Genomic DNA, 18,778 nt, shown 5'->3' with positions numbered 1-18,778 from the left:
TTTGGGTTGGTGGCTGTAGGTTAATAACTATGATGTGTGTACTTTAAACTGGTGGGCAAGAACTTTAGGCTGGATCTTCGAGCAGTGTAGGTATTCTCTATGTTATTGCAGTCATGTGTATTACGGATGATTCTGTTTCCAGGATGCTGCTAGTCCCGCTCCGCCTCCATAGATGTACTGGCTCAAGGTAGGTGGAGTGCAAGTGAGAGGGCTGGGGTGTGGGAATAAGGCTATATACTGCTTATATAAAAATAAACTATATTTATTCCAATATTGTTAACAGAGAATGGGTAGGTAAAAACATTAAAGTCAATGGGGGTCATTCAGACCCGCTTTCGAGCGCAGGACGCTCGCAAGCGGGTCGATGTTCCCCCACTGCGCATGCGCACGACGGAGGGAGCTCCGTCGTGCACATGCGCGAGACCCGGCGAGCGACGGGCTCACCATCGCTCTGGGTCTCGCACCAAAGGGGGCGTGCTGTCGATGTTGATTGGCAGCACGCCCCCTTTAGAGGGCGTGCCGGGGGCGTGCCTGCCAGATGGAGGCGTTCCCATGGGAACGCCTACCGTCTGAAGCCGGCCCCACTGACATCACTAGTAGTGATGTCAGTGGGAGTGATTTTGGCTCTGATAGAGCCAAAATCACTCCAGGGCTTGCGGCAGAGAGACCCTACCGCAGGGTCTCCGTCGCAAGCCCGATGGTCGCGATGTTCAAGACCATCGCGACCATCATCATGGACGCTCGCATATGCTGTGGGTGGTCACCCACAGCTATGCGAGCGGCCAGGAGGCCGCTACATTTTCATGGAGGAGGGCACTGATTCAGAGCGAGCGCTCTGGTCAGAGCGTTCGGCTCTGAATCAGGCCCAATGTACGTTCTGTAGTCCCTTCTTGAATATTGTGCCTGTGAAATGGACATGATACAGCTTATTTAATATAATGCGCTATAAATGGCACAAAGTCAGACTAATGGTTGTTAGGCACAGCACATTTGCTATTTGTACCTTGTTGTTAAACACTTTACAATTTGTATTTAAGAGTCAATGGCATGGCAGATAGCATAATAAAAGCAGAAATAAAGAATCAATAAAACAGTGGCCCTGATTCAGAGCCGGACGCTCTGAAAGAGCGCTCACTCTGAATCAGAGCGTCTTTCTTTTTTTATGGACCATCCTCCTGGCCGCTCGCATTGCTGTGGGTTGCCACCCACAGCTACAGGGGGCGGCCAGGATGATGGTCGTGATGGTCAAGACTCAAACAGAGCCGAAAGCTCTCCCACTGACATCACTTGTGATGTCAGTGGGGCCACCCCCAAACGGTAGGCATTCTCATGGGAACGCATCCGTCTGGGCAGCCACCCCCCCATAGTGCGCATGCGCTCTGGGCCACCATCGACCCGGTTGCGAGCGCTCAGAGCTTGCGACCGGGTCTGAATCAGGCCCAGTGTTTCTTGACCCTTATCCTCTGTAGCAAAAAATAAGAGGGTTAACTGGCTCTGTGACCCATTGGTTTATTTACCCTTGAAATATAGAGGTAAAACATGTCTTTCCCCAGATTTGTGCCTTCGATGAACACACACGAGTGTTCTTGGGAAATTCCTGGCCATGCATTTTTTACTGTCATTTGGTGCCAGAAATACATCCTGCATACAAGTGAAGACACCGAAGATGGAGGAAGCTACTGTTGTAAGAGCATTGGCAATACGACCAACACCGCTAGAGGCACAGGAGTGTGGCCTAGACAGAGTTGACCAGCATCACAGGGTGCACTGCCATAAAGTGCTGTGGATGCACTGATTCCATCTTCCGCCCAGTTCAGATTGGTAAGTAATTGTACTACTATAAAGTATTAACTTGCCATATTGTGTGAGCTGAGTATTTATATTTTTGCCATATTAAAACTGTATAAAGTACAACACACTAATTTACAAATATGCAATGTTAGCAAAACTTTGCCTTGGCAGCTGAGTGACACTATGCTCCCCAGTGATACTAGATGGCAGTAGTAAGTGAACTCTTACCAGCCAGTCCTGAAAGCCTCTGCACATGAGTGACCGGCTTTACTGTGGACTGGAAGCCTAGACTTGGGTACTTGTTGAACAGGTTTTCCCATACTTAGGATGGAGAAGGCTATATCAAAATCCTGGCAAAAGTTATTACCAGCAATAGCTATTACCAGCTTTGATATATAGGGAGCAGTCCTATCTCCTTCAAAAACACCCATCTGAAATGGATTTACTCTCCATAACAACAATAATAAAAGTATATCCTCACATGCTTCAAAGTTTCATAATACTGCATCCATTATTTTGTTTCTTGATGCCATAGTATACTGGTCCCTACTAGCGCTGCATAATTGCATCCTCTGAAATGGATGTTTGCGGCACAAATTACAGAGACAACTCTGCAGTAAAATTGAGCTCCCAATCTTGCATATGCATGCACCAAAAAATGTTGCAGTGTACTTTAAACACTAATTTAAGTGTCACAGCGTCCATGTAACGGGTCCATCAGCGCTGGTGTCGGGCTATGTCTGTAGGGCAGCGGACTGGGGGTCCTCGGCACCCACTGCTATAAGCCTTAACCGGCTATTCTGTTAATGTAGCCACCCAGGGCATGCTTCAGCTCTTCCCCTGTGGCTTCCGGATTGCGGCTGCGGCTCCCATAGGGCCACGTGGCCGCTCAGCAATAGTTTTTAAAGGGCCTCCAGGTGATATCACACGAGTCGCCAAATTCAAGCCTCCTCCTATATAAGGGAGGCTCTGCGTGCACTTGTATGCCAGAGTATAGGCTCCCAAACCTTACTCCAGTGTTCTCACCTGTGATACTCTGCTCGTTCCTGACCTTGGCTTTGTTCGTGACCAGACTCTGTCTCCTCCCTGGTACTGCCCTTGATATTCTGGTGTTGACCTTGGCTATCCTCCGTGACCTGCATATGTCTGCTCCCTGGTACCATATTGTCCGTTTGGTTCTGACCCGTCTTGTCAACTATGCTGTACGTTTTCATCGTACTCTACTCCTATACAGAGAACACCAGCACCTGTATTAGGGAACCTAGTTTGAGGGCTGCGACCTGCGTGTTGGACACAGCTAAGTGAAAACTTCCTTGCGGGGGCTCCTGGTGAATACCACTGGCACGTTAGACTCCGCACCTCAATACTAGGTCTAGTACAGGCCAGCATCCACTATCTATTCATTGTGACATTAAGGTTCTATTACTTTTAAGCTCTACATCAATTCTTGTGTTCTCAAGCACTGATCAGGGGTGGCTATCCCTGATGCAGAATAACACGATACATACTGCATTCAACAAGTGCAAGAAATGGCAAATTACTTACCTGTATACTAATGAAAGTGGTATATTGATGTGCTTTGACTACTAAATATGTTGCTTCAATGTCTATAATGCCTAGGAACATATACTTCCACCATCTCCTTTTCAAAATTGCCAATAAGTTTTCTTCCCCTGAAATTGGAAAAAAATAAATAAAAATACATAGAAATAAATGGTAATTCTAAGCACTCCATAAAATCAGAATGGTGTATTTACCACCTACACATTGTACAACCAACTATATTATGGACTGAACCAACATATAGAAGTGCAGTCCTACAGTCCATGACTTTGAGGTCTATTAACTAAGCCTTGGATGGAGATAAAGTGAACGGAGATAAGTCCCAATCAATCAGCTCCTAACTGCCATGTCACAAGCTGTGTTTGAAAAATGACAGGAGCTGATTGGTTGGGACTTTATCTCCGTTCACTTTATCTCCATCCAAGGCTTAGTAAGTAGACCCCTTTGTGCCTCAGTGATATCATATTATTCATTTCTAGTAAATTGAGTTTGTATTGTGCATATAGACTATGGGTACTTAGGGCCTGATTTAATAACGAGTGATATGCTTGTTATTACTCATTACTTATCTTAAATGGTGCTCCAACCAATCAGCTCCTAACTGTCATGTATCAAACTGAATAGGGATCTAGTCCCAGTGGCTGAATAGGTGGCGGTTCATATCCTGATGCTGGCAGCCCGAAGGGAGAAGATCCTGTCAGGGCAGGTAAGTAACCTATCCCTAACCCTCCCCCCCCAACCTTCCCTTAGTGGTGCCTAACCTCCCCCGTAGTGCCTAACCCTAACCCTCCTTAGCGCAGCCTAAACCTAACCCTCCCATGGGGATGCCTAACCCTAACTTCCCCCGGGGGGCCTAACCCTAACCCTCCCCCCTAGGGATGCCTAACCCTAACTCCCCCCCAAAAAAACTAACCCTATTCCTGCTATGCTCTCTAAACATAACCCTGCCCCTAGGGCCGTAGAGAGCCGCGGCAGCCCAGGTACAGAGGGGGCGTGGCCTAATTGCGGGAGCCGTGGCCACGCCCCCTCGAGCAATAAAAAATATTTTCAGCGCTGCAGCGCCGCGCGATGGGGAGGGGGGCTCTGTAAGCCCCTCAGTGCGGCGCAAAGCCAAGGGGGGCACGATCAGTGTGATCACTCCCCCCCCCACGGGCAAAGGAGACTGCTGTGGCTGCTGCTCAGCAGCCACGAGCAGTCTCCCACTGCAGCTCAGCACACGCTGTGTGCTGGGCTGCTGAGAGAGAGAAAAGGGAGGGGGGGGAGCAGCGCCGGACCCCCGCCGGGCCCCTCAGGAAGCCCGAGCCTGGGTAATCTGTACCCGCTCCCCCCCCCCTCTCGGCGCCCCTGCCTGCCCCGCGGCTAACGCAAAAGGTGCCCCGGACTTACCTCGTTCGGTCTGGCGTCCTTCGGGCATTCCGACATCAGGATTAAGATAGGCGTCGGTATTTTGATGCCTATCTTAAGTCCCTTGTCGGGATTTGGATGTAGGTATTGAGACTAGCGGCATTGCGGCCGCCGGTCTCATAACTACATTCCGTTTCAAACAGACAGTTAGGAGCTGATTGCTTGGAGCACCACTTAAGATTAGTAACATGTGATAACAAGCATATCACTTGTTATTAAATCAGGCCCTAAGTATGCTATTTACCAAGTTGAGAGCCCATTGGAGCCCTTTGCAGATGCCTGAAATACCAGTAGGACAGAATAAACAAATTACAAGCAGTTTTAAGCAATTTAAGGGCACATCACATTTCAACAACACAAGACAGCAGCTCTGCAGTATAAATTTGCGCGCATGCACCTAGATTTCCCCAGGGAAGTATAGGTCTCAGAAAAATGCATATATTGGCAGAGAAGCAAAACTTTGCACATGCAGAGAGGAGGAGTTGGGCAAAGAGTGGGCATATCTTTTTGAACCGGCAGTTTCTTACTTCTATTAGTAATGAGCTGATACTGAGGCGTGTGGGTAGGATGTAATGGCCAAGTGCCACACCTTCAAGAATAGAAGATACGGTCACTACTCCACACTAATTAAGTAGCAGGTTAGCGGGACGGATGACAAAGGGCCAGCAATGAAGGGGGACACTTAGCGCCTGATTCAGAGATGGATGGTAATGCAATCGCAACTGCATTCACTCACGGATAGCAGTTGCTAAAATATGCTAATGTCTTCCATAGCACAGCGGAAGACATTGTACGATAATGATAACGATGTACAACAGTGATGTATCTGTCTGACGATGTACAACAGCGAAAACATTGGTAACATCAATGCAGTCACGCAGCATGTAAGTCAAGTCTGACCTGCCTCAAACACTGCAGCTCTTGTGACACGTAGAGACCTCTCATGCTGCGCAGGAAAACACAATGGCTAACTTATGCACACCCACAAAATGGCATTTAAATGGTTAGACACACCTGCGTTCCTCTAAACCCCCATTACAGCCCCCAAACGCTGACTACCTGTCACTCACTTTGTGAGTGGCACCTCTGTACGAACGGAATTGCAATGCGATCGCTGCACGTGCACAGCGCTGTGTTGGCACATGCGCAATAGCAAACAATCGCTCATTCTGCAAAAATATTGGCATTGCGTCCATCGCTGGATCAGGCCCATATAGTGCTCAAGCACTTGCCCTGGATAAACATTTCTAGTTCAGTTATTTTTTTTTTTTCAAAGTATTTAGGCAAAGTATGTGGGCAAAGTATGCGGGCAAAGTATGCGGGCAAAGTATGAGGGGAAAGTATGTGGGCAAAGTAAGTATGTAAGCAAATTATGCGGGTAAAGTATGCGAGCAAAGTATGTGGGCAAAGTATGTAGGCAAAGTACTGTAAGTATGTAAGCAAAGTATGTAGTCCTACTTAAAGGTCTCCTATAATGTCAGGAATAGTATATATTAGGGTTTAGATTACACTCGTCAAGTGGCTCAATTATAACTCTGATTCATTATGAATCTATTCATTACAGGCCCCCTTAATCTGGATGCACTTTAAAAAATGTCTGTTGATACCACAAATAGCCGAGTTGGTGGACACATGTGAGGAGCTGGATGCAGAGGACTGGGCTGATATATGGCTAGGGGTGGCAAAATCCTCCATATAAGGATACAGGTGTAAAAAACAATGAAATTGCAATGGTACAGGAGCTGACAACTTTCAGCTGCAATAAACCCACACAGATAAAACACCACCTTATCCAAAGTCTTCCTAATGTTCAAAAGCAGGGGCTTCCAACTGTGCCAAACCATACAGATCTAATTGTTGTTTCTTCTTTCTTCCACTGATGGTTTCTCTCCAATACAAGTGGATAGATATGAAAAAAGAAGATATATACACTGATGAGGACAAAACTCTAATCAAAGTCACTATAAGTATTGGTTCCCAGAAAACAAATAGAGGTAATCTCCAACCAACACCTTTGTGTTTTTTTCTCAACGGAATATGGAAATTAAATAACAGCTCAGTGTGTAAAGGCAATTTCCAATAATGGCTTACATTTCATGCTTACATAAATAAACGTGCACCATGCTCATAATGGTATATTCTCCCTTCCTTTCCACTCCAACCAGGGATGCATATTGGGAAAAACAGACTTCATGTGTATAAAACAATGTATATTTTTATTAACACCACATTCTAAAAAATGGAAACATCCGTACCGTCATGCAAATACAGTCCTCAGATCACCTTACAGATGAAACAAAAACCCGGGTTCAAATGGGTGAATATCAGAATCTGAACAATGCACCAATAACGGACTTATCATATGCCACCTATATCAACACGTTTCGATGCCCGTAAGCATCTTTATCAAGATTTGTGGCTAAAAAACAATCAATGGCTAAATTAGTATAAAAAACGGGATAAAAAATATCAGCCAGTAACTTATTGTATACTTACATCAAATGCTGGTCTCTCAAAACATCCGACTATATCTATATGTAGATCCAAACAATTATTAGTATGTTGACTTATGGAGAAATTCAAATGAATATTGATATTATTACTATTCAAATAAGTACAGAATTTATCCATAGACTCCCTTTCTCCCCTTCATAAGAATAGAATGTTGCCTATAAAACAACACCCAGACACCAGGTTTGCGCTCCAGCCATGTCCATTCCAGACATGAATAAACATAAATTGGCATAGCTGTGTGCAAACCTGGTGCCCATAGCAGTACTGACCTCTTTTTTATAATTTACTTAATTGAAATTAAAATAATTGTTATTTAAAATAAAACCAATACCATCAACAATACCTATTTGAATAGTAATAATATCAATATTCATTTGACTTTCTCCATAAGTCAACATACTAATCATTTTTTGGATCTACAAATAGATATAGTGGAAGGTAAAATAATTACGAGCAATTATGTAAAACCAACTGACACCAATACCTATATAGATAAAACAAGCAACCATCTGCCAAGATGGTTGGATAATGTCCCTAAAGGACAAATGGCAGATGGTTGGATAATGTCCCTAAAGGACAAATGGTGCATTTAAGGCGTAACTGTTCAGAGATAAATACTTTTGAAGAACAGTTGTAGGCTTTAATACAAAAATTTAAATATAAAGGATATGGAGTAAAAAAGATGGAGGAATCCTTAGAAGGTACGCAATATGGATAGAGATAAACTCATTTATGAAACTATGGATAATAATAAAAAATCTAATTTATATACCCTCAACTTTTGTACAACTTTCAATAAACAGTATAAAACTGTGGAGAAAGTGATAAGAAAGATTTGGGATATTTTATTAAAGGATCCAGTACTCAATAAAATAATAAATTCCCTTCCTAAATTTATTTACAGAAAATCTAGAAATATGAAAGATAAACTAGTATCCAGTGCACTTCCACAGTTACAGCAAAGGAACCTACCTCGAAATAAAGGGTTCCATAGATGTGGAGAATGCAGAATGTGTTTAGAGTGTAAAGGAGAACGTAAAATTACAGAATTTAAAACGATAAATAGGACTGTACCTATAAAGGACTTCCTTACATGTCACTCCAAATGTATAATCTATGTCAGTGGTTCCCAAACTGTGCGCCGTGGCACCCTGGGGTGCCTCGGGACACTTGCAGGGGTGCCTCAGGTTGGTGGTCCAACACCAAATCAAATTATTATAGCCAATGTAATATAAATATGTGGACAAACAGAAGTGCAAATCTGTCCTCCACCACATAACTGAACCTATGGATGACACGTAAGCACAATTTACTTCACTTTACTACTTTACTTATTTTTTGTCTGAATTTCTCAATAATAAACTTAAACTTAGGGGTGCCGTGAAAACAATGCTGATATTCTAGGGCGCCGTGAGTCAAAAAAGTTTGGGAACCACTGATCTATGCAATAGAGTGCACCTGCCCTTTAATTTATATAGGAAAAACCATTAGGGCAGCAAAAGTACGGTGGGCAGAACATATTAGAAATGTAATAAAGGGAAAGGAAGATCATCCCTTCTCACAGAATTTTAAGGAAAAGCATAATTGCTCAACTGCAGGTATACAAAGGTTTGCAGCCTTATCATAGACATAGATAGGATGAATGATAGGGAGAAGAGATTGGCCAAACCAGAGATGAGAGTGATATTTGAATTAAATACATTAATACTGTATCTGCTGGCTTAAATGCAAACTTTGAGGTGAAATGGTTCCTGTAGTTGGAGTTTATATGTACTCTTTGCAAATATGTGATATGTGTTGAAGGAGATCTTTTATACTAAAATAATTTTATGGATTATATATGTATTTTTTGTCAGTCCGTTTTTGTTTTTGTTTGGAGTTTGCATGTACTCTTTATAGAAAAAATTGCCTTTAGGGGAATTTTTGTGTATACGCATACATATGTATATGTATATCCTATGAAGTATGGTGCTCATGTTTTTAAATTTGTATTTGTAAAAAAAACCGGGTTTATACATCTGCCCTGGCGTGGTGACAAACAAACAAACACATTTTTTTTCTGTTGAGAAGGGACGTAATAAGTATAGAACACTTCCGCCAGCTTTAGTTTACCTGAAGGATGCAACGAGCGTGGCCTACTTCTGCCAGTACAGGTGGGATGGAGGGAAGAGGTTTAGTGATGCACGCTCGAGTTTTCCTGGAACCGGAAGTGATGTTTACGGGAGTCCGTGTCACGGGGACTCTCTTTTAAATACCCCACACGCAGCTAAGCCAGCGCCGCGGTCGGATGTTTTGAGAGACCAGCATATGATACAGGATTCAGGAGAAATCCCGCACTGGACTTTTTAAATCAAGCTATTAGATGAAGAAACCAACTTGTACTAAAAAGATCATTTAAGTGGTATATAGATAACCTAGGAGTTACTGGTTGGCAGTGCTCCCAAGGAAATGTAAATAAGTATACAATTAAAGAGCAAATATTTGGCAAGAGAAGCCAAATAAAAGAAATTCCTTACATGGGATACTCATTTGTCTGGAATCAAAGTTCCAGAGATGAAAATGAAAAAGTAAAGATGATTATAATCATAAAATGTAACCTTTATTGTAAATATTTAAAAAATTAGGGTATCCAGATTGAATATATAGATAACTAATCTGCCCAAACAATATATAGGATTTTAATAAATGTGGCGGCGAATATATAAGTCATAAGTACATGCTCACCCAGGAGGTTGAAAATTAATAAAGTGTACAGTGAGCTTATTGATATACGTATCTCTCTCTGTGTTAACTCAAGACATCAAATTCATAAATAACAGCTTAACCATGTTGATATACAGTAGTATAGGTAAAGGTAAAGACAAATACAATTCACATGAAATATAAAGTAGCCACAATTGTAACTTTTTTTTAAGATGGTATAAACATCAATTTTATAAGAACAACAATATTGGGGATGTCTTAGAATGTATGATGTATCAAATAATGCTATATAAACATCCAAACTAAAGACATCTGATTAATAACCCTATTAATATACTACAAGAAAATACAATTCACTTAAAGTGTAGTGTAGCTACAATTGTAACTCTTTAGAAATAGTTGTCCCTTTTAGTAGAACAAACATTACAAATATCCTGAACAGTTATTATATCTTATATTGCTATTATAAACATCAATCTTACAGAGAAAGCAATACTGGGGATATCATAAAATAAATGATATATCATAAAGTGCTGTGCAAGCATACATGAATATTGTTAGATATTAATTCAACGTCTCTGGGATTTTAATGGTAAGAAAAAGAAATATTAGGCATAAATATTCAGAACATTGTATAGGCACTAAAATGGATACATATTATGATTGACAAAATGTCAGTGACCTAAATTGTTCCATAAATGAATCATATATGGTAACATGCCATTCTGTGAACAAAGCACAAACTGTAAGGAAAGTATTATAAAGCCTAAGTTTCTCTTGACAAATATTTGCTCTTTAATTGTAGACCAGCATATGATGTAAGTATACAATATGTTATTGGCTGATATTTTTGATCCCGTTTTTTATACTAATTTAATCATTGATTGTTTTTTAGCCAGAAATCTTGATAAAGACGCATACGGGCGTCGAAACGCGTTGATATACGTGGCATATGAGAAGTCCATTATTGGTGCATTGTACAGATTCTGATATTCACCCATTTGAACCCGGGTTTTTGTTCCATCTGTAAGGTGATCTGAGGACTGTATTTGCATGACGGTACAGATGTTCCCATTTTCTATAATGTGGTGTTAATAAAAATATACATTGTTTTATACACCTGGAGTCTGTTTTTCCCAATACGCATCCCTGGTTGGAGCGGAAAGGAAGGGAGAAGATTTAAAGATACCATTATGAGCATGGTGCATGTTTATTTATGTAAGCATGAAATGTAAGCCATTATTGGAAATTGCCTTTACACACTGAGGTGTTATTTCATTTCCATATTCCGTTGAGAAAAAAACACAAAGGTGTTGGTTGGAGATTACCTCTATTTGTTTTCTGGGAACCAATACTTATAGTGACTTTGAAAAGTGCCGGTGTATGTGTCCATTGGCGGTCGTCTGTGACTTTATGAAATGCTGCTACATGGTCTTTCCCTTGTTTACATTTGTGTGTCCGACTGTGTAAGGAGTGAGATGCCCCCTGCCAGCCTCCGTATGTGCTGAAATACCGCATGGTGCATCTATAGACCCCATCGATCGCACCACAGAAACTTGCAGCAGCCCTATAGCTGTTCCTCCCTGTATGGCCTCTTGTGGAGGGGTTGAGTGTCTGTGCTACCTTCACCCACACGCCCGCGATACTCCCATAACACGCCATCTCCTTGCATGTGCAAAGACACCTCTCTGTCACTGTCCCGAAATGCCCATTATGCACAGTAGCAAAAATTTGCTAATCTAAGTGAACATCTGGCCCATAACATGTGATGCTATGTGCCTTCTAGCTGGGGTTTGGAAATCTCACACCATGAAACTGATAATAGGCATCCTACAAACCTGGCACCACAGGATACAATTCAGGATACAATTCCACTATCCAGGTCACACTCTCCTACTCACAATTGCAGAAAAAAAGGACCCATCGTACATAAAGTAGTTACGGGTTTTTCTGCAATTGTCAGATTGTGCGATGGGGTCGAATGTGGCCCCATCGTATGCCAATGCATACATGTTTTCAATTGAGCATGACATTTTCTTTAAAGATCCTAACATCTCTAAGTAGGTGTTGCCTTATTTGCGCTATATAGATGATTTACTCATCATATGGGGGGGGTTCTAGACAGTCTTTTGTAGAGCTTATTGAACATCACAATGTTTTGGACACACCGGTTAAGTTCACATATTCCATGGACTTGCACAGCGTCAATTTTTTGGATGTGACATTGACTAAAAAGGAGGGCCAGTTGTTACCATCATTGTTTGTAAATCCACAGACAGAAACAACTTCTTGTTGGCCAGTAGTGCACAACCTGCACCTCTCAAGCATGCATTGCCTTTCTCGCAATTTCAACGAGCGCTTAGAATTGCTAGAGATCGGAATGAAGGTTTGAGAAAATTGGATACCATGTATAACAAATTCCTACAGAGGGGGTATTTGTCATTTGGATAAAGCTAGGTTGAAAGCCATTAAGATTTCCCCTGAACAGCTTTTTGAGAGAAAGAACAAATATGAACATCTGACTAATAGACATATGTGGGTTAATCAATATAACCATATGAGTACCACAATTAGCCATCAAGCTAAATCATTGTGGCCCATCATTACTTCAGATAAGGACCTCAAACCCCTCCACAATTCGAGGATAATGTCTTGTTATCGTAGAGGAAAACATTTGAGGGATTACCTAGTGCGTAATGATATCACACATCTTGGCAAAAAACAGAACTGGACATTTTTGGGTTCTCCTAAGTTGGGTTGCTTCAGGTGCCCCAACTGCATTACTTGCAGATCCCTGCAAACAGAATCTGTGTTTTGTCATCCGTATACTGGGGTTAAATATAATATTCAACACCATTTGTCTTGTACTATTAGATTAATTATTTATGCCATTACCTGCCCATGTTCAATAGTCTATATTGGGAAAACGGAGTGCACACTCTGAGAGCGTATGGCTCAGCATCGCTCAGCCATACGAATGGCCAGGACCACAGGCACGAGTGAGCAGCCTGTGGCAAGGCACTTTGCTATGCAAAAACACAATCTTTTTTCCTTACAGTACAGGATCATTGATCATGTGCCCCCGTTAACAAGGGGTGGGGAACGTTCGCGCAGGTTGTTACAAGTTGAAACATGGTGGATTATTAAATTAGACACTTTATCCCGAGGGGGTTAAACGAAATACTGGGGCTCCAGTGCTTCTGATAACTAGTCTCTAGTTATCTTGATATTGGTGTGTCTATTGATTGGATAACCTGTAGGTTATATATAGTGTTTATTCATTCTGCTGCGTGATTGACTCTTACAATTCTGCCTTCATATTTTTTATGGTTTAACAACTCCAGCCGTCCAGGCGCATGTTATTGAGTCATTTTGTTTAAATTATTGCATTCTATTAATAGTTGCATATTAAGTAATTACAGTGATTTGCTGTTTGACATGTTCTAAATCAATTTTTGCACACTGTTATGCTCTGTCATTTTAAAAGTATGTATTGTTGTTTGTTGCTGTGTTGGTCCATCACTATGGTAACTGGGGGCGTGCATGTGACTTCCTGCTCTGGTGGGTGTTTGACACCGGAAGCAGTGAGTGATGCTGGGCGCACACGAGGGTTGCCTGCTATTTAAGGTTTGGTAAATCACTGTATTGTTTGTAATTTGGCATGACAAAAACGCTAATTAAAGGCGTTGAAACGTTGCATCTTATGCCGCATTGAGTAGCAGTTCATTTATTTGCCCTGAGTGCCGCCTGTGGGACTCTGTATTACAGCCTGTTTTGTGCAGAGACATGCTGTGGATGGCACTGGGCAAAGAAACAATATCATCCTATGAGTTCCGGATCGTGGATATATATATATATATATATATATATATATATATAGTCAGGTCCATAAATATTGGGACATTGACTGAATTTTCATATTTTGGCCTCTATTCACCACCACAATAGCTTTGAAATGAAACAAACAAGATGTGCTTTAACTGCAGACTTTCAGATTTAATTTGACGGTAATTACATCCAAATCAGGTGAACGGTGTAGGAATTACAACGGTTTCTATATGTGGGTCCCATTTTTTAAGGGGCCAAAAGTAATGGGACAAACTACACAATCCTAAATCTAACTTTCACTTTTTAATACTTTGTTGCAAATTCTTTGCAGGCAATTACAGCCTGAAGTCTGGAATGCATAGACATCACCAGACGCTGGGTTTCATCCCTGTTGATGCTCTGCCAGGCCTCTACTGCAAATGTCTTCAGTTCCTGCTTGTTCTTGGGGCATTTTCCCTTCAGTTTTGTCTTCATCAAGTGAAATGTTTGCTCAATCGGATTCAGGTCAGGGGATTGACTTGGCCATTGCATAACATTCCACTTTGTAGCCTTAAAAAACTCTTTGGTTGCTTTTGCAGTATGCTTCGGGTCATTGTCCATCTGCACTGTGAAGCGCCGTCCAATGAGTTCTGAAGCATTTGACTGAATATGAGCATATAATATTGCCCGAAACACTTCAGAATTCATTCTGCTGCTTTTGTCAGCAGTCACATCATCAATAAATACAAGGGAACCAGTTCCATTGGCAGCCATACATGCCCACGCCATGACACTACCACCACCATGCTTCACTGATGAGGTGGTATGTTTTGGATCATGAGCAGTTCCTTTCCTTCTCCGTACTCTTCTCTTCCCATCACTCTGGTACAAGTTGATCTTTGTCTCATCTGTCCATAGGATGTTGTTTCAGAACTGTAATGGCTTTTTTAGATGTTGTTTGGCAAACTCTAATCTGGTCTTCCTGTTTTTGTGTCTCACCAATGGTTTCCATTTTGTGGTGAACCCTCTATATTCAGTCTTGTGAAGTCTTCTCTTGATTGTTGACTTTGACACATATACATCTACCTCCTGGAGAGTGTTCTTGATTTGGCCAACTGTTGTGAAGGGGTTTTTCTTCACCTGGGACATAATTCTTCTGTCATCCACCACAGTTGTTTTCCGTGGTCTTCCGGTCTTTTGGTATTGCTGAGCTCTCCGGTGCATTCTTTCTTTTTAAGAATGTTCCAAACAGTTGATTTGGCCACACCTAATGTTTTTGCTATCTCTCTGATGGGTTTGTTTTGATTTTTCAGCCTAATGATGGCTTGCTTCACTGATAGTGACAGCTCTTTGGATCTCATATTGAGAGTCGACATCAACTGATTCCAAATGCAAATGTCACACCTAGAATCAACTCCAGACCTTTTACCTGCTTAATTGATAATGAAATAACGAGGGAATTGCCCACACCTGTCCATGAAATAGCTTCTGAGTTGATAGTCCCATTACTTTTGGCCCCTTAAAAAGTGGGAGGCACATATTGAAACCGTTGTAATTCCTACACCGTTCACCTGATTTGGATGTAATTACCCTCAAATTAAATCTGAAAGTCTGCAGTTAAAGCACATCTTGTTTGTTTCATTTCAAAACCATTGTGGTGGTGAATAGAGGCCAAAATCTGAAAATTCTGTCAATGTCCCAATATTTATGGACCTGACTGTATATATATATATATATATATATATATATTTATACTGTCCAAGGTTCCCATAACAAAGAACGAGGCGGCTCTCCCAAAATAATGTGAAAAAAACTATTCAGATCGCAGAAGTGACCGAGACATCAACGTTCTCTGTATATAAGGTGAGAACACTAACACGAGCATGTTTACGCTGGTTACAATGTCTTTGTGACTCTTTCTGGAGAAAAAGTCTCAGGAGTTTGAAACGTTGATGTCTTGGTCCCTTCTATGATCTGAATACAGCTGTTTTCACATTATTTGGGAGTGCCGCCTCGTTCTTTGTTATGGGAACCTTGGACAGTACATTGTTATTTAGGAAGGCACCCTGCTACTGACCAGTTTGTCACGAGTGCCAGGCTGTATTGAAGTATATATATATATATATAAAATATGCTCTGTATTTGAAGACATTTGATTCAATGTGGTTTATAATTTTCTAGTTCAACAAGCAAACTTTGTTTTGCTCTTTTTGTGCATTAGTCCTACATTGAAAAAAGAGGGGACAGTACTCCTAGTAAATGGGGCACACCTAAATGGTACTAAAACATAACTTTTAATAATTACATAATAAAGGTGGGTCTCTATGACGAGCAAAAGTTAAAATATGAAGACAATAATGGACAAAAACAAAGACAAATGTGAAAATATCAAAAGTGTACTTAGTGCATAGGGAACAATATTGTATATGTTCATCTAGAGTGAATATCGGCGATAATAAGAAAACAGAACATATAGCACATATCATAGACGTTATTATATATAATTAAAAATGCACCATGCGTATAGATCATAGAATAATTCCTGATGGAAAATCAAATAATAAATGAGGCGTCCCTCAATATGCTGGGAAAAACCTGGTAAATTCTAATTGATAGTGTCAAATGCATCTAAAGAAGAAATCAAAGACCATGCACTTAGATACACTGAGGTCTGCTTTCACCAGTCATGTGAAACATCAGACTGGTGATGAGAGCCCCGTACAATGGCACAGTGAAAAATACTAGCAGACTGTTTCTGCTGCCAGCGATTGCATGAGTCACAGGTCTTGTTGCTAAGCAGCGTAAGATGTGGATCTCATCAGCGGCTGGTGATAGAACAGTGAGGGAGATAAAGGTACCTGTTACAGGATGGTTCCCAGTGGTGTGTAAGTCTACAGGTGCGGGGGTCCCCTGTGCACACAGAGCTACCCCGTGAGCGGTGCCTGACGCGCGTTTCGCCGGTGGCTTTCTCAAAGGAAGCTCGTCTTGTGGCTGGTGAGCAGGAAGTAAATACTACCTGATGAACACTGATTGGCTGGTGAGAAATGATTGACGGAAGGAATTACCAATCATGTACATTGTCTGAATACACTAGTTAGAAACACATGTAGCGGTCACGATTGCATTTAGCCATGATTCTTAAACGGAGCTATAAATACTCCAATAAATATAAATATTCTACAAACCTAACAATAAAGAAAGTTAGTTAAACAAATATATTCTCCATAACAAACTGGATGTAATAATGAAAGAAAAAGAGAGAAATCTGCTCAATAAAGTATCCGCTTACTATAAGCAGGATGCAGACACTCTGTCACTAATTGGTACAAATGCCAACAAGAAAAACGCTTAGGATATCAAAGCAAACTTGATAAAATCATAATTAAGGCATGCTGATAAAGAGTATATATTGTTAACCCATTGGTATACGAAAATAAATATAATGGTAGAAAAATATGAATAAGAATAAAAATAAAAATAAATAAAATAAAATTTGTCCCTATTATAGTCTCTAGTATACCAGTAGTCAGTGACTGAATAATATTTCACAAAAAGGTAATTTGGTATATTAAAGCAAAATTTAATCAAGACTTATTAGTAAGGGTATATGTTCATTAATTGGCGAGTAAACTAGAACTTTCATAATAGTAGGTCTGCGGTATTGAAATGGTTAATATTCAAGTGAGGGCAAAATAATCAAGGAAACCAGTTATCTAAACCAAAGTAGGATCCTCCATTTGGCAATTCATAGTATATTCTCTAATATTGAGCTAGTCAGTGACTTGAAAATGGAAAATTAAGGAGTACAGAATACATGAAAATATACTAGTAATGATGTATATTCACTGATTGAAAAAGTAAGAATAAAAACTGCAACAGCATACAATGGAAAATGATCATTTAGATATTTACCCTCTGAAACAGCAAAGAGAGTGGTAAAGGTACATAAAAAATAATAATAAATAATAATAATAAAAAAAAAAAAAATAGAAAATAGAGGGGGATTTAGATATCCAAAAAGGGGATGTAGTTAATGGTTTCATTCAGTCCATGTGGATTCATGGTGCCAAGTTTGAAAGTCCATTCACATTCCTTTTTTAAAAGGTCCTTCATTAAATCTCACTACTATTGAATTGTACCTTTTCCAAACCAAATGCAGTAAGATCCTTGCTTGAGCTGTTATGATAATGGTAAAAATGCCTAGCCACAGAAGTTATTTTCTTAAATTTTTGGAGATCTGTGGTCGCGTGTTTAATGTTACCTATGTGTTCAAGGATGCGTTGTTTTAATGGGCGAGTTGTAATTCCTACATACCTTTTGACACAAGTGCACTCCAGGCAATACACCACACCTGTAGTATTGCAATTAATGAAATGGCGAATAGAGTGTTCTTTGCCATAACGATCCGCGATTTTATGCCTTTTTATCATATTGGTACATGCCTTGCAGTGGCCGCATGGAAAAGATCGCATTATTGTAGGGCCTTTCTGATTTGGATGTGAGAGATGGCTATGAACCATCATATCCCTTAGGTTTTTAGCTCTTCTCCAGCTCATTTCCACCTTGGTATCCAATTTCTGTTGAAGATCATGATCCAATAACAGGATATGCCAGTGTTTTTGGAGGATTGATTTCACACTTCTCCATTCGTCACAAAAATTGGCAATGAATCGTATTTTATCCTGTTTCTTATCCAGTTGCTGCTTATTATCGGGAAATATCAGAGTGTCCCTGTTGATCCGTGATACTGTGTACTTGGCTCTCTTAATTAGTCTCTTACTGTATCCCCTCAATGATAGACGATCCGCCAAATCCTCACATTGGGTTCTATAAGATGCTTCATCCGAGCAATTTCTACGGAGTCTTAAGAATTCTCCTTTTGGGATATTCTGGATGGTTGCGGGGAAATGATGACTGCTTCTATGTAAAAGGCTATTGGTTGCAGTAGGCTTTCTATATAGATCTGATGTAAGATTCCCATGTTCATCAATATGAA

At 40.7% G+C, this 18,778-nt stretch overlaps 1 protein-coding gene across 1 annotated transcript in view; it reads right to left on the bottom strand.

Moving 5' to 3' along the window:
- Positions 1 to 18,778, bottom strand: part of SLC35F1 (solute carrier family 35 member F1) — a 493,863-nt gene that overhangs the window by 114,249 nt on the left and 360,836 nt on the right. The window contains exon 3 of the mRNA XM_088480974.1: positions 3,337 to 3,464. Within this exon, the coding sequence (XP_088337100.1) occupies positions 3,337 to 3,464 (128 nt within the window). The remainder of the gene's footprint in view (positions 1 to 3,336; positions 3,465 to 18,778) is intronic.

This window comes from Taudactylus pleione, unplaced genomic scaffold, assembly GCF_031769625.1.
Source record: "Taudactylus pleione unplaced genomic scaffold, aTauple2 ptg000259l, whole genome shotgun sequence".
Lineage (NCBI taxonomy): Eukaryota > Metazoa > Chordata > Amphibia > Anura > Myobatrachidae > Taudactylus > Taudactylus pleione.
This window is presented reverse-complemented; position numbering and strand designations above follow the sequence as displayed.